This window comes from Leptinotarsa decemlineata, unplaced genomic scaffold (genome assembly GCF_025532065.1).
Source record: "Leptinotarsa decemlineata unplaced genomic scaffold, Ldec_3_MD MMD2_P_RNA_scaffold_14, whole genome shotgun sequence".
Lineage (NCBI taxonomy): Eukaryota > Metazoa > Arthropoda > Insecta > Coleoptera > Chrysomelidae > Leptinotarsa > Leptinotarsa decemlineata.
Genome location: NW_027412528.1, coordinates 8,010,860 through 8,036,963, shown reverse-complemented (window position 1 = coordinate 8,036,963; position 26,104 = coordinate 8,010,860). Strand labels below are relative to the sequence as shown.

At 34.8% G+C, this 26,104-nt stretch overlaps 1 protein-coding gene across 1 annotated transcript; it reads right to left on the bottom strand.

Moving 5' to 3' along the window:
• Positions 1–23,760: 23,760 nt before the first annotated feature.
• LOC141483359 (uncharacterized) lies at positions 23,761–25,324 on the bottom strand. The gene is made up of 2 exons (XM_074177908.1): positions 25,023–25,324; positions 23,761–24,758 (listed from the first exon to the last, which is right to left on the bottom strand). The coding sequence occupies exon 2, from the start codon at positions 24,756–24,758 to the stop codon at positions 23,961–23,963; it is 798 nt and encodes a 265-aa protein (XP_074034009.1). The 5' UTR covers positions 25,023–25,324; the 3' UTR covers positions 23,761–23,960.
• Between the last annotated feature and the right edge of the window lie 780 nt (positions 25,325–26,104).

Below are 26,104 nucleotides of genomic sequence, written 5' to 3'. Positions count from 1 at the left end.
TGCTTACCTCTGTAGGATTAATTAGCGCTTGATTATTCTCCTTTTCAGATTCAAGATCAGGTAAAGAAATGTTGTTCTTTGCTTTTTTGATCGTAGGGATTGCTGTGTCATCCTCAGTAATGCGTTTTCCGTAGCCGCATGTTGTGGGTCGATCCACAACTTCTTGATGACTGTTGTCGTCAATAGGAAATGGCAGTTTCACATTCTCATTTTCTATATTTTTGACGGAAGGACAGTCATGAACTTGATCATAATCCGCGATCCGATCATGATCCGCGGCTTCCCTTCATTTCCTGAAAAAAGTACCAATATTTGCTTACTGGGGTGAAGATTAAACTAATCCTAAAATTATGAGATTTGTTAATTTTTAATTTGGGGACTCCTAGGTAGGTGCATTTATATCATTACAACATTGGAATCCCATTTCTAAAAGAAAAAGAAAAAAAAAAGATGGAAAAAAAATTGAAAAAAAATACAGCAGAGTCGCGCTAATCCGAAAATCCGATTAATACGAACACTATTTACTTGTGGAGAGAAAAAAAAAATGCGTCTAAACCTAATAAAATTTTGTTTCAAACAGTTCAAAAAAGCAATTTTCAATGTTAAAGGACGAAAAGAAAAGATGTTTTATCGTGGATTATTGTTGTGAAAATAAGGAAAGTAAAAAAAATACGGCTACAAAATACAAAGAACTGTACGGAACGTTAAAGAGTTAAACTTAATTACGTAAATTACAACTATTATGTAGTGTATAAATTTAAGTAATCTTAACGTGTTTAGTGAGAAAATTCGTTAGTCACAAGTAAAATACGGGTCTAGTATTTATAAGAAGAAAAAAAATTATACGTTAGTTTCATGCAAGTACACTAAAATGGCAAAAATTCGAAAAGAAATTATTGTTTGTCCTTGAAAATACGAATTCATTTGAGATGTAAACATAGTAAAATTTTATAGCTGAAAATACGGAACAATAGAACATAGAATGAAACCAAAGAAAAAACAGTTCTCAGTAGCTTACAAAAATTGCTAATCTGGATTCATTCAGAGAGGAGAAAAAAAAAACTACGTTACTGACTCATTCTCGAGTACAGTCAATATTACAGACTGCTTACCTTTTTCGGGAAGACAGTTATATTTTGGTTTGTAATAGTTTTGCTCAGAAAAGTGCGATGAAACTCTTTTCTTCACTGTCCACTTTTTGAGATATAATAGTCTTTCACAAAACAAACGAACTTTCTGAAGCGACTTCACAATGCTAACTGACATGTAATGGTCTTTCTCAAAACTTGTCAAAAGGGAGGGGAGATGTCATAGTTTTAAGCAGAGCGCCCTGGCGGTTTGAATAAAAGTACAAGTTAGAACCGTGTTCCACATAATTTCTCACACGATTTTGAGTTATTCTATCGATAAAACATAAAAATCACATTTTTGAGATGTAATAGTCTTCTTCCAAACCGACGATATGGTTTTCTTTCAGAAAAACACATGTGAAGTGTTGTATTGCTACTATTATAAGTTTGTTATGACTTCAATTCGCAGGAAACATGATTTTCTTTCAGGAAAACAGATGTGAAGTGTTGTATTGCTGATAGTTTATATTTGTTATGTCTTTAAAATCCAAGATACTACTTTCAGAAAAACACATGTGAAGTGTTGTTATTGATAATATATTATTTGTTTGTTATGAAAAACAACCCTCTATCTCTTAAAGTGGAATATGTGGGTCATATTGAAATACAATTAGTTGAATGTGTTTTTATATCGGGAGAAACATTATTTTCTTTCAGAAAAACCGGTGTAAGGTATTGCAAATATTTTATATTATATATATCGACGATCCTTCAGTTATAACATATATATAATCTGTACCTATAATAATATTCTACAAAAATATAAAGTTAGTAACGTTTCCTTATTTAAATGATGTTACAAAAAATATCTCATTGATCCCTAATCAGAAAGTCATTGATTTTATACTTCTGTTATCCAAAAATGCTGTCATTTCTTTGTTTCACATTGATGGTGACACTGTTATTGAAACAAGAATTAACATCTTTCCAGCAAACCTTACTGTCCTTCTTTGAACCTACATTTTTGTTTATCGTCATAAGTAAACATCTCATTCGTTTCAATTGACAATTTTTGTTATGATTTTACTTTACACACCTACTTTGAGATTCAATTTTTTCAGAGCTTCACGTTACACAATCTGATATGTTGACTTATCGCTTCGATTGAATGTTTTCCGGCTGAATTTTCTTTGATTAATTTCAACGTTTAACCAATTTTAGATAATATTTCCCTGAATAATGTTTCCATAATGTATCAACTATCATTATAAAAAAAAGTTAAAGTTCAAGGAGGTCTGTTTCTCAGAATCTACTTTTCTCGAGGAATACATTTTTTGCTGTTCATTCACAATCAAATTCTCCAACTTTATATCCGGTTTAAATATCCTCTATAATCGAAACAGAATTAAGAGGATTGATATATATCTAAAATAAAATTAAAAAACATGCAGTTCAATTATTTTATTATTAGTTCAATTGGTAGGATACATAGAACATACTATTAAAAAATATTCGCTTTTGTTTTTTTCGGGGGGAACAGCAACATTTTACTCTGATGTATATCGAAGAAGTTTTGATCTGTTAATGAGTTTCCCTTCTATATGTAGTGTTTTATATTACCATCACATTTTTGTAATTATTCAAACGATCTACTTACAATCTCTTTGGTCGATTTTCCAATGTTACATTCTCGTTGAAATTATAAAAGGTCATACAAAAATCAGAATCATTTAGTTTAAATTTTATAAACAATTCTTATGATGCATTCAAACCAAATTAGCTTTATAACTGTGTTTTCTTTTATCATAGAATACCAAGTGATTGTAATAGTATACAAAAAATGGGCTAGGATGTTCGCATTGAGGTACTATCCCACTGGGCTGATGCACAATAGCGTATCAAAAATTTACCGAGACTGCCACCCTGATTCGGGACCCAAATCTTGGTAATCTATACTTTTTTCATATAATAAAAACATACAGTAAACTAGTAAATCATAGTAGATTTGTTATTGCAATATAAGATTTTTAAAATATGATGTACATGGTCTTCTCTTTCCAGTGCAGAATGTTCTTTCAATTCATAAACCGCACAACGACAAAATTTCCTGATAAGGTTGATATTTATTACTAGCGTATACTTACAATTTAGGACTGACATACACATACTACTGTTATGTCTTCAAATCGCAACATACATGATTTTCTTTAAGAGGAACAGATGTGTTGTATTGCTATCATTTTACATATGTTATGAAATATAACCCTCGGTCTTATAAAATGGAATAGGTTTGTGGGTCATACTGAAATATAATTTGTTGACTGTACCTTCAAATCACAAGATACATGTTTGTTTTTTTCAGAAAAACAGTGTGAAGTATTGTATCGCCAATATTTTATATTTGTTTTGAAATAGAACCTGTGATATCATAAAATGGAATATGTGGGTCATACTGAAATACAATTTGTCGAATGTGTCTTCAAATCTGCATATACATGATTTTCTTTCAGAAAAACAGGTGTGAAGTGTTGTATTGCTAATATTTTTTATTTGTTATGAAATATCACCCTCAATCTCATAAAATGGAATATGTAGGTCATATTAAATCCAATTTGTTTAATGTGGCTTCAAATAGCAAGATACAGGATTTTTTCTCAGAGAATCAGATGTGTAGTGTTGTTTTGCAGATATTTTATATTTGTTTCGTTTTCAAATCGCAAGATACTTCTTTCAGAAAAACACACGTGATGGGTGTTGTATTGATAATATTTTATATTTTTTATGAAATATTACTTTATGTCTTATAAAATGGAATATGTGGGTCATACTGTGATAAAATTTGTTGAATGTGTCTTCAAATGGCAAGATACTTGGTTTTTCTATCAGAAAAACAGATGTGAAGTGTTGTATTGCTGATATTTCATATTTATGTCTTCAAGTTGCAAGATACCACTTTCAGAAAAACACATGCGAAGTATTGTTATTGCTAATATTTCATATTTGTTATGAAACATAACCCTCGATTTTATAAAATGGAATATGTGGGTCATACTGAAATAAAATTTGTTGAATGTGGCCTCAAATCGCAAGATACATGATTTTTTTCAGAAAAACAGAGGTGTAATGTTGTTTTGCTGATATTTTATATTTGTTATGAAATATAACAGGGCTATAAAATGGAATATGTGGGTCATACTGAAATACAATTTGTTGAATATGTCTTCAAATGGCAAGATATATGGTTTTATTTCAGAAAAACACATGTGAAATGTTATATTGCTACTATTATAAGTTTGTTATGACTTCAATTCGCAGGAATCATGATTTTCTTTTGAAAAACAGAAGTGAAGTGTTGTATTGCTGATATTTTATATTTGTTATGTCTTCAAATTCCAAGATACTACTTTCAGAAAAACACATGTGGAGTGTTGTTATTGATAATATTTTTTTGTTTGTTATGAAAAATATTCCCCTATCTTTTGAAGTGGAATATGTGGGTCATATTGAAATACAATTAGTTGAATGAATAAAAAGGCTGCAAGAGTTCTGGCTCATTCCTTATGGAGGAATTGGGAAATCGCTAAGGTCCATTCTGCAAGTTTTGGTTCCTTTCAAGGTCACGCGTACGACGGAGAATCGAGCAGAAACGTGTGACGTCATCGACGCAGGATGGCAAGAGTATCGTAGCGATTCAAGCGTGGACTCGGCCCCTTTAGTACTCCGCCTCACCTGTCGGCCCCCCTTAGTACTCCACCCCTTGGCCCCCTTAAGACTCCGCCCCTCGGTCCCGTTGTCACCTGATCCTTTAAAAAAACGTCTGGCATGAGAATCGAACCCAGGACGTCGGCGTGAAAGACTTCGTCTCCAACCTCGAAGCCAACGTGGAATATTAAAAGCAATAGCGAACTGATGATAGTGATGGAGTTTTGATGTCATCGGGGAACCTCGGTCATCAATCTTCGGGATTCTCGATTAGAAGATACATCAACACAATTGAAAGAGCTGTAATTGAAAAGAATTGGTACGATGATATTCAGTTGAATAATATTTCTTGTAGTTATTTGTGTGTGTTACATCGAGAGGATAAGTTCTAAAAATCGCGTGTTATTTCTTATGGAGGTTCATTCTGATTGCTCTCTCGACCTATCAGAGCGCTCCAAATTGTTCCAGCACTAGCCAGCTCCGAAGCTGATGCGCTCCGTATTGGGGCTCCCTGAGGCATCGTCTCGGGGGAGTCCACGCCCTCCGTATTAGGACTACCTGAGGCATCGTCTCGGAGGTCCTCGCGCTCCGTATTGGGGCTCCCTGAGGCAGCGTTTCGGGGGGTCCTCGCGTTCCGTATAGGGACATCACCTCGGGGGTCCTCGCGCTCCGTATTAGGGCTATCTGTGAGGGCATCGTCTCGGGGACTCTTCAATTGAGTTTCGTTTGGATTGTTGACTTTCAATCACCGTTTATCTTTTGCGCAAGAAGCGTTCGGCGAAAACAAATATTCGATCACTAATGTGAAATAATAATAATGATGATGATGTAGTTTAATAATCGAAAAAAATATGTCTATCGTGTTCACCATTATAGAAAAAAAATATGGCGAAAAAAACTGAGAAAAATGTCTATCATATGCACTATGTTGTCATCCGTCTAATAACATCTCACATGCGCTATCATCTTCAGGCACAGGTCCTTGATTTTGGACCTCGATTTAGAAATAGTCCTTGATTTGGGAGTGGGTCCTCAATTTGGTTCCAAGATTTGACTATATATTTTATATCAAAACTTGATCCACCCTGCATATAAAATGTTTCAAATTTCGAATAATTGATAAAATTACCATTGATTTATTTCAGGTATCAAACCATCGAAAATATATAACATGAAAACTGGATCCACAACATAAAAAGGTGCAAAACTGTTACGAAAAACGCACCAAAAAAAAATCAAAAAATACCATGCGATAAAACGTTCATTTTTATCACTTCAGTCGCATCGAAAAAAAACACATTTTTTTCAAACCCCATTTTTTGCAAAAACTCATATTTACATTGTTAGATGTCACAAAAAAAGTTGCAAAACTGTTATGAAAAACGCACCAAAAAAAGTTGAAAATCATCATGCGATAAAACGCCCATTTTTGTCACTTTAATCGCATCGAAAAAAACACATTTTTTTCAAGTCCCATTTTTACAAAAAACCCATATGATTTACATTGTAAGATGTCAAAAAAAAGTTGCAAAAACTATTACGAAAAACGCACCGAAAATCGTTATCGCACCAAAAAGTCGTTAAATCGATCAATTGTTTGCCACCGCCGTCTCAGCGGCATCAGCCGACGCCCCCAGCCACTGCCGCCGTCGGCTCAGTCACCATTGCAACTGCCTCCGGTGACGCTCTCTCTTGGCCATTGAACGCCCTTCCTGATCGGCAGCATCCTGATTATATTCATTTGCTCCAGTTTTGGAGTGTAGGTGGTATAATTATTCATATCCCATGATTCTTTAATTTCTAAGGAAAAATTGGTTTAGGAAAAAATAGTACAATATTGGGGAACAACTATCCTATTCGTTCCATCAATTCCAGTTCCCTTAGCAATCTAACTCTAATCTATATTCTCTCATTTATGGCTATACAGGGTAGGCAACATTAAAGAAAAAAATATACAGGGTGTAGAAAAGTATAGCGTCGACGTTTAAGAAAAATCTACCGTGGGGATATACAGGGTGAAAAAATATTTACCTGTGGCATTAAAGAAAAAATTATGGCAATGACTGAGAAAAAATGTAAAAATGAAAATGTGCATATTAGTCAGCATGAAAGCTGTCCAAGAGAGTCCACGAGAAGGCATGCACTTTTACAAGCATGTAGATAGCTCAACTCCCTCGGGAGAATAGGAAATTCAATAACAAAATAATGAAAAACTCATTATCACAAGGAGTAAACATACATATTCCAAAAGTTAATGGGGGGATGTCTTTCTTTACTTGTAAAACATAAACAAGGAGAAGACACACAGATTCCTAAAGTCAATTGGGAGGTGTTTTTCTTACCCATGTCAAAAAAATCTAAACAAGCGATTTTACTATTTTGTTATCGAATATAAGGATGGGGTAGATTGGGAGTTAGGTCATTATTCATCATCTTTTAATGAGCCAAGAGATCGATTTGAGTTTTAGTATACAATACAATACAATACAATACAATATATATATATATATATATATATATATATATATATATATATATATATATATATATATATATATATATATATATATATATATATATATATATATATAAAAAATAAATAATATAAGTACTCTTTGATCATTCCCATATTGATTTCAATTTAAGAGCCACCGGTATACAGCTGTTTCAGCCTATTGGGCATCGTCAGTACCGGGCAGGCGGTCCTCGATTGAAGACAAAATGAGAAAAAACCAAGAAAGTACTTGATAAAAATAGCTGCGTAAATGCAAGCGAAACATAAGTGGAACCACCTATTGGTGTGACACCCAAGTCAACTTGCCAAGTTTTTATGTCAGTGTTGGTGGTTTGACCAATCAACCGACAACTGCGGTAGCAGAAATTTGGGAAGCTAAATTTCTGCTACCGCAGTTGTCGGTTGATTGGTCAAACCACCAACACTGACATAAAAACTTGGCAAGTTGACTTGGGTGTCACACCAATAGGTGGTTCCACTTATGTTTCGCTTGCATTTACGCAGCTATTTTTATCAAGTACTTTCTTGGTTTTTTCTCATTTTGTCTTCAATCGAGGACCGCCTGCCCGGTACTGACGATGCCCAATAGGCTGAAACAGCTGTATACCGGTGGCTCTTAAATTGAAATCAATATGGGAATGATCAAAGAGTACTTATTTATTTATTTTTTGATTTTCATGGAATTATTTTCCAGCAGCTTGACTGCATTAACCTTTCTAGATTTTATATATATATATATATATATATATATATATATATATATATATATATATATATATATATATATATATATATATATATAGGAATCGTCAATGGTAAAATAATATATATGAAAACAGTATTACAAAATACATAAATAGAACACATGAAAAGCAATCAAAAGTGTTTTTCTCACATAACAATTGAAATTGAAAATAAAGGACATGAAATCAATTGTAGACTGGCGACCACCAACGTTTTAATACCCTTTGCCTTCTTAGTGATGCCGTAGTTGGAGATTATATTTTGAATTTCGTCCTCTTCATATTCATCAAGTTCCAACTTCCTCTTCAGTTTCATAATGTCAGCTTCAGTTGTTAACACTTTTGTGGCATATCATTTGGAACGAAGTCCAACATAATCAGTCATTGGCACTCCATTGTTTTCATCCTTCATCATGCCTAGGACTTTCTTGTTGACTTGAGGAATGTTGTATTTATTGTTATCGCGATAGTCTGAGGTATCGAAAAATTTGTGACAATCCTCCTTCATAATTACATAAGGGTCCTGATGCAACTCGTAAATGAGAGAATCCGTATCAGTATACATAACGGTACAGTCCTCTCCAAAGCGTTCAGTCATATACCCATAGTGAAAATCATATATTGTTGTCTTAGCTAAATCCAATATAACCTGTCCCTCATAGATTGGTTTATTGAGCCAAATTTGCAATTTCCTCAATTCCACTACCACCAGATTCCCATTGAATATCGTGCAATTTTTAAATTCTGGTTCAGCAATATAGGCCTCGGCTCCGTAGCGATCAGACCATTTGGTAAGGAGATTAATGTTGACCCTTTTTATAATATTTTTCATCGTTTTACCTACAAAAAAAAGTTATTCATGAGAACAAAATTCATATTTTCATCGAATAAACTGACCAAATACTGCATTGTTCATTAGCTTGAACAGGTTCTTCTCAAACTCATTCTTCGCTGCCTTCCGTAAATTAGTATTCAGATCTATATATGGTTTTAACAATGGAGACTGCTTGAATTCCAAAACACGATGCACTTTTGTCATGATCAATCCATGTTTCAATGCTTGCTTCAATTCTCTGTAGTGTATAATATATTTCTCCTTCGGCTGTAAAGTAGCCATCAAATTTGAAAGCTGTTCAGCTTTTACTAGAGGTTTTCTCGTCTTAGAACATATATGTTCCGGACAAAATGGTAGATCTTTATGTTTGTCATGCAAATGCTGGAGATATCAAGCTGCTAAGAAAATTAGACAGTTGAATATTGAAAGTGATTTGATTCAATAGTGGTATTGTGATAAAACAATCTCTTGTTACATTATTTACGATAAACCAACAGCATTTGCGCTGCTGCCAACCATGGATTTTGACCTTTTGAAAAAACATTCTAACCCGAAAACTCTTGGTTATATTCATACGTTGGAGGAGTACCGCAGAAACGGATATGCTACAAAACTCATCGCTCACATTGAGAATCACGAAGAATTTACAGCTTTTTGCAGTAATAAGGAATCTGAATTGTTATTTGAAAAATGTGGTTGTATATATTGGAGTGTAATGGTGTCCAATGTGATATTCTGAAATTGTCGAGATTAAACGGCCAATGACTACCCTCAACGAGCACGGTATAGTTTGGTGTTGCGCTTTGCGCAGTATGGCTTGGTTCGGCGGACTATGTATCAGTTTCGCTAAGCACAGTTGGTCAAGTATGTTACGGTTATGCATATATAGACTTGTTTTAATGAAAATAATTTAGTTGCAGTCAATATGTCTAATAACACGACATTCAATATACAGTGCTAGTCAAAAGTCCCCTCCCCCCCTCGTATCTTTGGAACGGGTATACTTATAATAATGAAATTTGGAGAGTGGAAATAAACGGATGTAGGCTTCTTAACTGGTCATAACAGGTGACGCAATAGTCATAAATGACGTCACAAGGCCACTGTGACCAAAAATTTTAAATGGGACCCTATGGCAAGTGACAGCTCGTTTGAAAGGTATTGAAAATATCTATTCAGTCATACCAATTTTGTTTGGGTTTCGGCTGATTTTGATTGATAAATTGAAGAAATACGAAAATTATTGTTTGGCATTTAATTAATAAAGATTTTAAAGTACGCCTCTGGTTCATTGTCAAAAAGGTTGACGTGTTTGAATTATCTACTTGTCAAAAGTGTTTATACCTTGAAAATTTACCTAAGCTATTGTTTAACGAGACGTTTAAGTGTTTACATAGGCAAAATGGTACGTACTGTAGCCGACAAAGTAGCAACTATCTTAATAATTGGTGAATGTAGAAACAATTTCCATGCAGCGGAACGACTGTTTAATGAGAGGTACCCCGATCGCCCTATATCGAGGGTTTATTTGAGGGAGCTTCTTCGGAAGTTTGAAGCATCAGGTAGTGTTCAAGATGCCAAACGATCTGGTCGACCAACAATTAGTGATGACAAAAAAATTGACATACTTGGAGAAATGGTAGTGAACCCTACTTCTTCCATAGCCCAAGTTGCGTCTATCTGTGAAGTCAGTCAAAGGACAGTACATAGGGTGTTGGCTAAAAACAAATTTCATCCATACAAATTAAAAATGGTGCACCAACTTTCAGATGATGACCCCGACCGAAGACTAGAATTCTGTGAAACTATGTCCGATAAAATGAACCAACAACCAGGCTACATACAGACAATTTGTTTTAGTGACGAAAGTACTTTCTTTCTCAATGGAAATGTTAACACTCAAAATGTGAGGTATTGGAGTGACACAAATCCTCACATCTTTCGTGAAAAACATACTCAATTTCCAGAAAAAGTAAATGTTTGGGCAGGTATTTTGGGAAACCACATAGTTGGGCCTCTTTTTCTCAATGCTAACTTAACCGGTGAATTGTATCTGGAGATGTTACAAACTGATATAGAGGCGTTAATTCTTGAAATTCTAGAAGATAATCCAGATGAATTCGACAACTTGGAAATAACGTTTTAACAAGATGGTGCTCCTGCACACTATTACGGTGCAGTAAGACGTTACCTAGATGAAGAATATCGTGGTAGATGGATTGGACGACGAGGTTCGATCGAATGGCCAGCTCGGTCACCGGACCTTACACCATTAGATTTTTTCTATGGGGGTACTTGAAATCTAAGGTTTACGCTACAGCACCTGACAGTATTGCCATTCTGAAACAACGAATTGTTGAAGAATGTAGGGCAATTTCCGCTGACACACTGGGACGAGTACGACAAGAGTTTAGCAATAGGATGCATTACTGCCAGGAAGTAGATGGAGCACATTTTGAACACTTATTATAAGAACTGGTTCTTAAATCTTTATTAATTAAATGCGAAACTATAATTTTCGTATTTCTTCAATTTATCAATCAAAATCAGCCGAAACCCAAACAAAATTGGTATGACTGAATAGGTATTTTCAATACCTTTCAAACGAGCTGTCACTTGCCATAGGGTCCCATTTAAAATTTTTGGTCACAGTGGCCTTGTGACGTCATTTATGACTATTGCGTCACCTGTTATGACCAGTTAAGAAGCCTACATCCGTTTATTTCCACACTCCAAATTTCATTATTATAAGTATACCCGTTCAAAAGATACGAGGGGGGGAGGGGACTTTTGACTAGCACTGTATACGCGGTGCAGGAGGTAGTTACCCAACAAAAGGGAATATCAGAACAGCAAAGAACGATCGAATCTGATATATATGGGCTCCGTTTCGAAAATGGAAATGTTATTGGCGATACCCCTGTACAAAATGAAAACGATGAACTTGTTATAAAAAACGAACATTTCAATCTTACGCAAGAACTACTTCAACTATTATTGAAACGTGTTCCTCGACATTATACAGCTAAAGACTTGATTGTATACAAAAATATTTTAATAATCACCAATGCCCACTAATATAAGATATATAAGATATAAATCCAAGGGACCAGTGAACGCCAACCGCTCATGGAAGTATCGAAACATCATTTCATCATTGTTTCCTCCAAAAAGAAGAAGGAATACTCAACGCAAAACCCACAGAGAGCAACGCATAAAGAATACTAATATAAAAGCTAACAATTATGTTGATGACGTAGAACAACAACAGGGTAATTCGATGTCAAACAGTTTCAAAAGAGAAAATTAAATAATCGTGACTCATAGATTATGTAGAGGCCTTCTTGTATTCAATAGATATTAAATATCGCTCATTTAAAATGTGTTTTATTCCAATCATAGTTTTTACCAACAACCTCTTTTCAAATAATGAGGATGAATAGCAGAAAACGTTTCACTTTTCTCAACATTTATAAATGCACACTCACCAACTCAACCCCTTTTTTGAATCATATATAAAAATCATTGATCAACGTTGTATGTTAACATAATTATTCAAAACTCATTAGGGAATGCTATTTCAAATCGCTAGTTAATATTCAGTACAATCAGTCCTTATAGTTGAAGGTTTCCATTCAGAGAATGTGTTGTGTATATTTGTAGTTTTGTAGTGACATATATCAATAAAAATGTTCCGAACTGAACAAACAAAAAATATTGTTTGTAAGAATGAACTCTTTGCTTACTAAAGATTTGAATAGAAAATATCAATTGAAATTTTGAATGAAGCAGAGAAAAAATGTTGTACTTTATACGAATCATATCTATGAATAATGAGCTGAAGAGACAACAAATATTGTATACGAGAATGAACTCTTTGCGTACTAAACGATGAAAAGATGTATTCTAATACACCTTGTACACATTGAGGGATCACACATTGGAAACTGAGGTCCTCGTCATCCTCCAGTCGCCATGTTTTTTTTGCGGACGTCCTGTATACGTTGTTTTTTCAATGGGATTGCACATTGAAAACTGAGACTTTCATCACACTCCAGGCGCCTTGTTTTTTTGGAACGTCCTATATATAATTCTCTTCTCAGTGAGACGTCTTGTATACGTTGTTTTTTAAATGGGATTGCACGTTGAAAACTGAGGCTCCCGTCACACTCCAGTCGCCTTGTTTTTTGAAACACGTTAATGCAGGCATGTTTTTCTGGAATTATGTATTTTGAGACATCATGTACACATTGAGGGATCGCACATTGAAAACTGAGGTCCTCGTCACCTTATATTATCATTTTATTGTATTGTATTTTGAAACACCATGTATAACAAACTTCAATGAAACACCCTGTATACACTTATTCAAAAGGTCATGCTATTTATTTTTCTCTCAAACACTTCAATGTGACATCCTACACAATTTTTAGTTGGACAAACAAAAATATTGTACCGTAAAATGGGGTTATTTTGATCAATTTCCATTTTAAGATCTCAGTATCTTCTGAATAAATTGGCAGAAAAATACGATAAAAAAACCATAATATCGGTTTTTCGTCTTCTACCCGATAATAAACTCAAAAACCTCCTAATTCATTCAATCTTTGAGAAAAAAACAAAAATCCTTATGATCACATTTATACAATGATCGGGGTTACTTTGATCACCATGCTTATTTCCATGTCATTTGGAAGTAACCCCAAAAAGAACATAAAATTAAAAAAAAAAAATTGAAATCTGTCCGCAAGTTTTTTCAATAAAGCTGTTTAAAACACTTGGGGTGACTTTGATATAGACAAGAATGATGTTTCAGTTATAATTTTATTCAAAATTAACATTTTCAAACAAAAAAACTCAAACTCTTAAGCTCTAAACCTCATTCACATTGATTTCATAAGGAAACACGACCAATTCAGTCCCTTCTTGAAAGGTAGGCATAGGCAGGAATGCAACAATAGCAGAGTGTTCAATTTCAGAAATGTCGTCTTTAATTAATCTGAAGGTTTTTTTATTTTGGCACGATTTTAAGCCGGTAACTACTAGCGGAGATATTTCGTTAATGTAACATACGTAACGATATGTTTTTTTTCCTCGCTGAGAACTAAATGTGACCAATACATAACGACCTTCGCTCAATCTATTATCTTCTTTCTCTTCATGTTCTTTCGCATTTTCCTTTTCTTCAAATATTTCATCCAGAGTCTCATTGTCATCAGATATGTTTTCTTCAAGTGGTGGGTCAGTTGTCTGATTAGTTTTCTTTATCTTCCGCTTTTTTTCTAGACTTGGCGAAGGTTCATCTACTACATCCACTGTAGAAATGCTTTTTCCAGGAGCAACATTCAGCCTTTTCTTTCGTTTTACAGTATGGGAGGAGTCTCCAAATCTTTGAGTTCTTAATAATTCAGTCAGAACGCTCTCAGTTTCAGCCTCAACGTTACTATCATCAGATGGTAAGCGCTTGTACACTTGATCAGGGTTAAACGGCAATATTCCTGTTGCATTGAAGGCGCTTATAAGATTTCGTTTGATGGCACCGTTTTCATTATTGAACGGGGGTACCACACCAGTGTTGTTAAATTTTTTTGGTTTTATTTCGTCCATTCTTATTAGTGTCTTGTTGAGTAGATTCGGAAACGCATCTTTTGGAACTGTTGTCAGCTTTAAGTTTTCAACTTTCCATTTCGATAATGTACTTCGTCATGCCTCTTTCATTGGACGGAAAAATGCTACGTCCAAAGGTTGAAGCAAATGGGTTGAGTGTGGTACCAAGCAAACAAAGTTGATGTCGTTCTCTTCACATAGTCGTAAAACATCTTCGTCGATATGAGAGGACAAATTGTCTCCAATTAACACTTTACGCCCGTTTAGTCATTTCGCGTGTGGCAAAAAACATGACATAAACCAATCTCGGAATGTGGAGCTGTCAATCCAGCCACTTGCTGTTCGGTTGTATCTAGTTCCTCTTGAGCAACAAGGCTCATCGCAACAGGGTGAGCCACACGGTCCTCTCTCTTTCCAAGTGTCATATAGATGTGTGCTTTTATATATGACATAAGGTGGTAATAAAACACCATTTGCAGACCCACAAACCATGATGGACGTGCAACTCTTGGAAAAGTTTATTATTTTTTCTGGGTATTTGACTCCTCGTCGATATATATAGCGTTTCTTGCCCGGGTCATCGCTCAAATTTGACTCATCATAGTTGAAAATATTACTACTAGGCACGTTTTCAACAACACTTTCCAAATGTTTAAAATATTGTTCTATATTTTGTTTGGAAACTCCAGCTCGAGCCCTTTTTATATTAGCTGCGACACGCTGACTGTAAGAATCCTGATGACGTCGTAAAACCGAGTAGGCCCAGTCAATACCCGGCACATTATTGGAAAATTTTGCAACTATTCGTCCCGTTCGGTCTAAACAAGCCTTAGCGAACATACGCAAATCAAACAGACCTAGGGGAAACCCCCATTCGGCACACTTTGCTGCTGATTTAAGAATAGCCTTTTCTTGAGCGTCAGTGAACACAGTTTGGGCTCCAGGTCTATTTATGTGTTGTCCATTATACTTATTGTATAAAGTTCCATAGGGTATTTTAAATTCTTTTGCAGCGCCACGAACCGTCAAACGTCCGTCTAATATAGATTGCAGTGCATTTTCAATCACTGCATCCGAATAATTTCTGTACTGTCGACTTCCAAGCGGCTTCCTATAAGTCCTAGGCATTATTCTGTAACAAAAACAACACAGGTGATACTGTTGAAAACGTTTCTTCAAAATGCGGGGTAACTTTGATCATTTGATCAAAGTAACCTCGTACACCTGATCAAAGATACCCCAATATGCATTTGGGTTCAAAACATGGCGACTCTATTAGTTTTTTAGGACTTAAAAGCATAAACAGTATTCACAGGAAACCGTAATCACCAAGAACCAAGACGGTAAAACTGAAATTCTAGTAATTTTTAAACTACATGAAGAGTTTTACATACCTGAAATTTCAATATTTTTTCACAAAATCACAAAATCACAAAATCACATAGTTTTATAACACAGCGTGGGCCGTTGGTGAATAAAATGCGACATATTGTAAAATCGGTATCAGTGTCGCCAATACTGGAAAAAAAAACATTCGGCTGCGTTCAGTAATCTCGTTATTGGCGCTTTTCAAAACTAAGTAAGCTGTTATCAAAGTAACCCCGTAATATCAAAGTAACCCCATTTTACGGTATGAAAGATTGAACTCTTTTTTTAAAAATGTATTGAAACAACTTTATATGAACGGAATTCAGCAATAGAAATTTTCGAACGAAGCAGTGAAAAAAAAAGTACATGGAAACACGACTTTGGTGAAGTTACGCATATAAACTTGTTGGAGTGAAAATAATTCAATGAAAATGTTAGAACTAAGCATTGAAAAATGATGTACTGAAACACAACACATGCCTAAATTTCGAGTTTTTAAAAATTGCCTTGAATAATCATTAGTTGAAAGGATGTGTGAAAGATATATGAAATAACTAGATGAAATATAGTTCTTTGGTAACCTTCAAGTAACAATTTCTCTTGATGAAAAACCATTGTTTGACTTTTATTAGGGAAACGCAAATTCTTCTAATACATTCAAGCTATCGCTATCGAATTTACCAAATCAAAATCAAATCAAATCAAAATTTATTCAATTCAGATTAATATAAAATATAAACCGTTACAACTTACATCTATGAAGGATCGTGGCTATCTAAGCTAAGCTTGTGTTATAGCCACGAATCCAATACAAACAATACATTTACAAACTACGATGAACCTACTAAATAGTTCTGGAAAGTCCTAGAAGGACGACCAAAATGATGAGCAGTCTTTTAGCATAACTAGAGCATCAAATACGAAAGAAGAAACAGAAACAACAGCTTGTGACATTCTTTTGAGTCATTGCAGTATGGTGAATTAGTCAACTATCCAGTATTGTTTCCAATCTGTGGTAGTTGTGATTAATAAATGTTTTCAATTCTATTTTCAATTTAGTATAACTTCTGATACATTTTAGTGACGGTGGTAAAGAATTGTAGACTTTTGGTCCAATGTATGTGATAAATTTTTGATTGTAAGTCGGCATCGTGGAACATTTCCAATCTGAGAAGTGTGTAAACGAGTATTATATATATCGTTACCTTATTTCTAATAGGGCGTATCCCCAAAAACGTAATTTTACAGTACAATGAAATAATGTTATATGTTAGATTCAAGTCATATTTTGCTGGTGGAAAATGGATATATCAAAAGTGTTATATATATTCTACACTCCTCATACTAATTTCAGCATTTGGAATCGAAAATATAGTTTGAATGTGGCATACGACTAATTAGCTGATTACCAATGTATTGTATACGACATCTTGTTGAAATAATTTGAATATTGAATCATACGATTGTTTTCCCATTATTAATGAAGAATAACAAGACCATAGAAATAGAAACTCCATTTAATATAAAAATAATAAAAAACATTAATTTTTCAACTGAACATCAAACAACAATTTTACCATTTTCTAACTACTTTTCAAGCTTCCTGGTTTTGATTTGTTTATTTTTTTTTACCATTATTAACTTTGCTCTTTGGTCTAGCGTTCTGATCTCTCTTCCGTTTATTTTGTGCCTGCCTTTTTTTTGCTTTTTAGAACCTTGTAACTCATCTGCTTCAGCTGACACAGGATTTGTTTCTACTTCGGAGTCGTCTTGTTCGTATTTTATATTGTCATAAAAACAGTGGATATCTGATGGTAGAACTGGCTTCATTTCTTGCAGATGCATCCACTTTTTCTTCTTCAGTTGAAGTCTTTCCTTGTAAAGGGGACCAGGATTGATATCAGCATCAATTGGCATTTGCCTTTGCGGAAGTGGGGAATATACGTCTCTTGAGTTTGCCTTGTAGAAAATTTCACCATTTGGAGTGTTTTTCATGCATCTGATATCTGCCACTTTCAAGTCATTCTTTCGCTTTCCAGGCCTTATAGATTTATATCTCATGATGTTAGGATTATCGAAGTCCAAGAAATATTTATGACTCAGATATTCCACATCTAAAGGCATCGGTTTTTGCCTAGCATTGCGAATAACAGAGATATAGTCAGTCGGTAAAAATATATCTCGTCCTTTGAGATGTCTTTCTATCAGATGGAGTGTGAGAAGTGTCACACTCCATTTGAGGCCGCGAGAACCAGAATGACCTAACTGACGATTTCACGAAATTGACGTTCTTACAAAAATGTACTGCTTATGTTTGTGTCCAGAGTGGCCTAAAAGTTGTTCACATATTGTATCATAGATGGCAGCATACATCGATTCCCTGGTTGCGAAAATCGAATTAAATCGTGGTGCCACTGTGACCTATATCACTTAGGCTACTATGGTATTGGTGAAAACAACTCGAATCATAACACCTATTTTGACAGTAGGTAGAAGTTAGATTAGGTCCATTTTTATGTGTTGTGTTTAATGTTGTTCGAATAATGAATAGTGATAATCTAGTTGAAAACGATGATCACAGTGTGGAACAAAGAATGGCAGGTATGTCAGACAATACAGTTTGTTTTACAAAATAATATTCAACAAAAATAATTATTTGCAATGAAGCGCTCGTTCTTTTTTGTAGATTTGTTCGAAAGTAGTGAGGAGGAACCATTCGAAGACTCTGGTTCTGAGTACTTACCATCGAGAAGCCCTACTCCAGCAATATTTGGATCAAAGTGATATTATTGGAGAAGAGAACATACCTCCAAATACAACAGACGAAGCTGAAGTGAGGGAAGGTCCACAGAAGACTAGGAAATGTAAACGAGAACCAGCAAAGTTGAAAAAAATGTGAGGAAGGCGAAGAGAGCCAGAGGTGAAGCCTATATAAATACTAAGAAAAATGCAGTTCCAGAAAAACAAATTGATACAGATCAACCCTGCCGTTGTGCTCAAAAATGTCATACCAGACTAAGTCCCACACAACAATCTAAGTTATTCAAGGGATTTTATGATCTTGAAAATTTTGATTTACAAACATCCTACCTATTTTCACTGATAAGGGTTGCTCCTAAAAATAGATGTTCACTTCCACATCAGAACATAGCTAGAAGGAAAGAGTCTCGTCGATCAAACACAAGGGTGTATCATGTCCCAAATAGTGACGGAATACTAACAAAGGTATGCAAAGAATTTTTTAAGAAATTATTTCAAGTTAGTGATGGCAGGATCAATAGGCTGCTTATGAATAAACTATCTGTACCTACTCCACCTCAAGACCAAAGAGGAAAACACCAACCAAAAAATAAAACGAGTGATGAGCAAATCCATAATGTAAAGGCATTTATTGAAAAATTTCCCAAGTATGAGTCACATTATACTTTGCATAAAAGCATGGACAGAATGTTTCTGGCTCCAGTTTTGAATCTCCGAAAAATGTACTCTTTATATTGTGAAGAAAATTCAACATCAGTATCTTATTTTATGTTCAGGAAAATCTTTAATGAGAATTTTAATCTCTCATTTCATGCTCCCATCAGTGATTCCTGTAAGAAATGCGATAGCTGGGATGTGAAAATCAAAGCTTGCGAAACTGCACAGGATAATAAGGAACTTGAAACTCACAACAAACTCCATTTGACCAAAGCTGACAGTGCCAAAACCAATTATAAGAAAGATAAAGAATATGCCACAAACAATGCAGATGTAACAGTTTTGGTATTTGATTTAATGAAAACGTTGCCCACACCTGTCATTTCAACAGGAATACTTTATTACAAAAGACAGCTGTGGACCTATTGCCTTGGTATACATGATGATGTTACTAATGACGTGACAATGTGTATATGGAATGAAACAATTGCATCCAGAGGACCTGAAGAAATTGGCTCGTGTTTGTTGAGGTATATTAAAGAAAAGGTGCACACTAAAAAGTTGATTCTTTACTCTGATCAATGTAGTGGGCAGAACAGAAATATTAAAATGGCTACTCTCTGTCAGTATATTACTGCTCACCCAGATTTCGTAGTAGAGTCTATAGATCACAAGTTTTTCGTGAGTGGCCATTCTTACTTGGCGTGTGACCAAGATTTTGGACTGATCACAAAGAAAAAAAGATTTTTCACCAACATATTCACTCCTGATGATTGGGATCAAGTAATTATGGCAGCTAGGACTAAAAATCCTTTCAACATCATGAAAATGAAGAAAGAGCATTTTGTTTCCACAAGGAAGTTAACAGCCAACATCACTAACAGAAAAGTTACAGCTGAGGGATCCAAAGTCAAATGGCTAAGCATTCAATGGCTGCAGTACAACAAAAATGACAAGTTCAGGTTATTGTATAAATACTCAAACCATGTGGATGTCATATTCGAGTCTGTAGACCTTGCAAAACGTAAAACAAAAGATATTGTTGATTTATCTCTGGAATTACTTTATCCCAATGGCAGGCCAATAAGCAAAGAGAAGAAAAAAGATTTGCTTCCTTACATACCACCGGTTTATCATGGGTACTACAACAATATTCCAGACTGTGCAAGTGTTAGGAATACAATTGATGTTAGCAATGACAGTGAATGAAGTATTTAGTAAAAAAATCATTGGTAATCATGATTGATAAAATAAATATATTTGGAGTAACTGACATTTGTTCTTTATTTAGTTACATCTGGTCAGAACCATAGTGACCTATCTGCCAAAAAATTAAGAATAAAACAAAGAAAAGGACTTCTCGCATAGCAAAAGGAGTAAGTAGGTATTTTGAGAGAAAATACTAATGAAAACGGAATACACGGTGAATATTTGTAGACAACAAGACATTTTGAAAATTACTGGTACACAGTCTCTGTTGTATTGCCAAATATGATTTTTTCAGATAGGCTACTCTGGGTCTCGCGGCCTCATTTGAGTGTGACCCTTCTTTAAGTATTTTTGCTCTATCACTATATTATATTTTGATGCAAAAAGTGACAGAGCGTTTGCCAAAATGTGGTTATTTTGGTATCCACAACTATCGGAATAAATCACAATAGGTCTTTTTTCCTTCTCAACTACTGCTTGTAAGTGCTCAAATATGCATGTAGCAAACACCGATGAACAAAGTTCCCCTTCAGTTTCGTTCCAAACAAAATTCTTGCATTCGTGAGTTTCCAAATTATAAATGGTGAACTTGTGAACTTGTAATTTTGTTTTATAATACAACGAACTTGCTTGAATTTGTGGACATAACTTCACTGCTTCACTTTTATCTTCCCTAGCTTGATCTTTTACTATGATGTGGGCGTTGTATGTTATTTCATCTAAGTGCTTCATTTTGAAAGCCCAGCAAAGGTCACATTGATCCTTCCGAGGTTTGAAAATACCAATATTAAGTTCGTCAAATACTTTAAGAAATGAACAAATCGACAAAGGCAGTACTTGTTTTTCTAAACAAGAAGTTTTACAAACATGGTAAACTTCAGTTTTGGTCTTGAAATCGTGCTCCAAATAAACTTTACTACATCTGTGACGGCAATAATGGCTTTCCATTTTAGGCATATCCGTGAAAAAGTTTTCAAGGTGCTTCCTTCTCTTTTCTCGTTCTGTAAATGAAGGGTACAGGAATAAAACAAGGAATGTTACAAAAAATAGATTTCAAGTATTTTAATATTTTAATATAAATACGCTGTTAATTGCTTACAAAAAAACAAAGTTTTCTTACTGTTTAATGAAATTTTGTAACAATACTTTAAAATTTAGGTTTTTGTCAAAATTGTGTGCAAATATACAAAAATACAGGAAAAAAACACGGAATGTCCATCATATCCTTGCAAGGAATGTGATAGGCATAGCTGTATTTACATTTTCTCTATTCTTGCCAATCAAGATGTCACTGATAGTGTGCAAGTCTTGTGTAAAAATCTGCTGCTTCTGGTTGTTCACAATATAACTTTAGTTTCTGCAAGTTTAAAAACTTCCCCTTTTTAATGGGTTATGTTTCTGAAAAAATTTAAAAAAAAAGTGCGGGTTCTATGTTTGAGATGCTCTATGAGCTTACCTGTATATTTTGCATTAGGAAGTTCAAACTCGTTTTCTCCCAGCTTGATTCTTCCAGACTTTTTCTTTTTGTTATTAATAATAGAACTGTTACTAAAGGCGCCATTATAAGTTGATCGAAAATACATTAGCTTTGGATGATCTCGGGTGCAGTAAATTTCGCAAATTTCTTGAATTGCAAAGGGGCATTTTGCTCTGAACTTATTCTTGAAAAATGTTCCCCAGTCCTTAACCATGTGTTGCTGAACCCTTATCACAGAAAACGGAGTTGGTTTCGCTCTCGACTGTTCCAGTAATTCATAGTAATCTTTTGGAAATTCCATTCGTGTTTTTAGGTTAACCAGTCCCATATTCTTGTCACACTACAGGTAGGATTGTCCTCGGATTGGAAATGTGATACGGATGGAATCAAGTCTTCGAACAGAATGTACAATATAATGCATGAAACGGAAAGCGGAATAATTTTTATTCTGTCCTCCAGCAGAGTCACAAAATATGTGCAGATGTTTGATGCTACTCTCAGCGTGATTCATTAGAAGTCGAACAAAAAAGAGCAGACTTCATCAGATCCCTTATTTGCAAGATTTTCTGGATATGTATAGAACAGTGACTGTGCTGTACCCAAAACATGTATATTAAAAGAATACATTGACAGTTGACGCATATAATACACGTCGTTTGTCGGTATGTTTGGAAGGTATACGTTTTTCTGATAGTCCATTGCAACGGCGATAAAATCATTGCTGGTTCTATCTCGACGCCTAGCTGATCGTTTTTGATTATAAAATGATTCAGCTTTTCTTTTATGGAGTTCATTTTGAATTTCCAATCTTCTTATAGCGACTGCAGCTTCTGGAGTCCCTTCGACTCTCAATCTGTTTACCTCCGCAGTAAATCTATCACATGTACTACATGTATCGCTCCGCGGATATCCGAAACTGATGGTAAATTTAGTGTTAAAAATATTACGATAAGTTTCGTAAGATATTTTTTCTGTTGGATGTACCAGTTTAAACATGTTGAACATCTTGGTGATGTTAAGTTCTTCAGGTAGGTAAAGTTTTTTTGAATCGTTCAAGCTATAATGTGAAAGCCTTCCCTTGAAAGAACTAATATGGTCAAAAACGTGTTGATATGTAGAATCAGGTAAGCTCCTTATCTTGGAACTATGTTAGCCTCTTTTATCTTTCGGGGCCGATCCTCTATTCTTTAAAGCTTTCTGCAAGTGCTCTAGTTTTCCTTTGCTAATGCCATGGATACTCTGGAGAGCTTTGTAGCAAACCGATGTCTCAACAATGCGGTCGTCTTCTTTTACCCTAATATTATAGGAAAATACGCTATCATGAAATACAGCTTCCTCTTCTGATTTCCGATTTCGACGTCTTTGAACCGGAGTAACCGAAATTAAACTGCATAAATAACTATTTTGTTCATTGTTTGTGGGCAAATTGTTGAAATGTGACAAAATCGTCATACGTTGTTCGTTTGTTGTAACTTCAAAACATCTCAAACGCTTACAAAGACATGCCGGACCCTGCTCATGGGAAGCCAATCGAACTTTCTTCATCATATCTTGAATTCGTCCAGTTTTAGGCCTCTTTTTTGACCGTTTTGCCACATTGTCGCATTCCATTTTTGTCATAAAATATAGTACAAAGCTTCCTATTAACGATAACATAAATCACGATGCGTACTGCATGCAAGTTGAATTAAGACTGGACCATTTTGATCGACGAGACTCGCTGGCAGTCGCTGGCACCGGAAGCCGTGGACCCTTCTTGTTTTGAACGTGTAGCGCGCGGACCTTCCTAGTTTTATGCGTGTACGGTCGATCTTCATAATGTACAATCTACGTGACGTTCCAAGTTTCATGCCGCTAATGTTGGCCACAAGAGAAAGCTTAGAAAATAGCACCCGATAGAACTGAAAACCAAGAAACGTAATATTTTGGACACTCCTTGTTTTATTCCTGCACCCTTCAAATACTGCTGAATGACTTCGTCTTTGAACCATTTCTTCGTTTTTACTTTCCTGTCTCTTCAGTAGCGATTAGTAGCCTTTTCACAAAACTTAGAGGTACACCTTGGACCTGTTTCTCGTGCACACCTTGTCTTATCATGTTTAACTATACCATCTTTAGTTCTGGAATATCCAGTATATTTTTGTCCTAGCATCCTTTTCCTTTTGTTCACGTTTTTTTCCCACGCTTCCGGATCGGCCACTTTTTTACGTTTTTTTCTGAGATTTTCATTATCAACTTTATTTTCATAAGTATTTTCATTCTCTTCATGTTCATTCTCACTATTTCCATTCTCTTCATTTTCATAATCTTCACTTTCATTCTCTTTATTTTCATCTTCTTCATCTTCAGTCTCTCGTTGGTGTTCAATAAGAATATAGTCAGGATCCTCGTTCGAATTTTTCATGGGCATATTCTGTGTAACATCTACTTCATTGGCATCTTCGATGGATATTACTTCTTTCTGAATACAATAAAGATCATCTTCTATGCCATCATGAATTGTTGACAAACTATCCACTTCAATCTTAAAATAGCGGGAGTTTTCCCCAATTTGCTCAAAGGCTGAATCATTAGGGACAGCCTCGGTAAGTGCGATCTGTGATTGATTATACTTTTTTTCATTTTGTGTTCTTTGGGTTACTGATGAATTTCCATCAGTAAGATCTGAGTTACCGTCAGGCTTTATATAATAATTAATGTTGTCGCCAAAAACTGCTATTTCATAAGGTACATTAATTTCCATATCATTTATATTCAAACCATTATTATTTGTCGCAAGTGCAAGAGCAACCATTTTTGCTGCTCTCCCTGACATCTGAAACAATGAAACCCGTTGAAGAATATGTCATATCCCACAATAATCAATTAACAGAATAAGACGTATCAAACAATTCAATGAGAGGGATACAGGGAACATCTGTTAATAGGACGTATGCCACATAACATGGCGATTTTCACAATAGGACGTATCAAACATCGTATTTTTAAACACGTTTCAAATTCAATCGACTAATATTTCCCAACATACATATCAATCACAATAAGCATTAATATATCAATAAACATTTGTCATACTTACCCTCAACTAAATTGAAGAACACAAACGAATGAAACGCAAAATCTGCACTCCACACTCGATGCACGACATGAACTGTATCATCATCCATAGAGAAGTGACAGATACGTCGTATTAGAAATACAAAAATCAGGTGATTTTTATACGACCTATTAGAAGGCGGCATAAAGAAGTATTTAAAGTTTCACTTGCTTTACGACAAATTGAATTTGGATGGAGCTGACCCCTATTGTGCATTCTATACAAAAATCTCATTTCTGGATTTTTGTGGGATACGCCCTATTAGAAATAAGGTAACGATATTCTGAACAAATAAACTCATAACATTGGCTGTCCATAATATACAACGGAAAGTATACAGTTTTCTTTCATATAATGCTCGAGTATTATAGAATTTATTCTTTTTGAACATAATTTTTATGAGTGAGTTTTGGATCATTTCTAAATTACGTAAGGAAGATTTGAATATTCCGCCCCATATTATTAGACAATACCGTAAAATGGACTCGGCCAGGGCATCATATACAGTAAGCAACATTTTTCTACTGACTATATTTCTGAGTTGATAAAATTTGTAAGTGAGCTTACGTAATCTTTTTACCGTATAGTCAATATGATCATTCCAACGAAGGCACTGATCCACTAGGACCCCTAAGTATTTTATTGTATCATTTTTTTCTATGAAATGACAAGTGCAAGAGAGTCTATCGTTTTGGCAAGTAAGTTTATGGATTTTAATCTCTGTAATAGTGAGCTGATCCTTCTTTGTTGAGGAGAATGTAATAAATTTAGTTTTTTTGACGTTAACACTCAATAAATTATTATTTAGCCAGTGGAAAATTATATTATGCCTACCTCCGCCTTTCTATGAGCTTCTTCCCATGTGGTCCCGACAAAAGTTAATGCTGTATCATCCGCAAAAGAAATTATATTACCTTCGAAGTCCCTCACTGAAAAAATATTATTTATGTATATTAGAAATAAGATAGGGCCAAGCACCGTTTCTTGAGGTACGCCCCTGGTTATTAATAGAGGTTCACTAATTGAATCATTTATTTTAAGTCTCTGAATCCTATTAGACAAAT

Coding starts and splice junctions, on each gene's coding strand:
- LOC141483359 (XM_074177908.1), bottom strand. CDS start 24,758: ATGTCAGGGAGAGCAGCAAAAATGGTTGCTCTTGCACTTGCGACAAAT.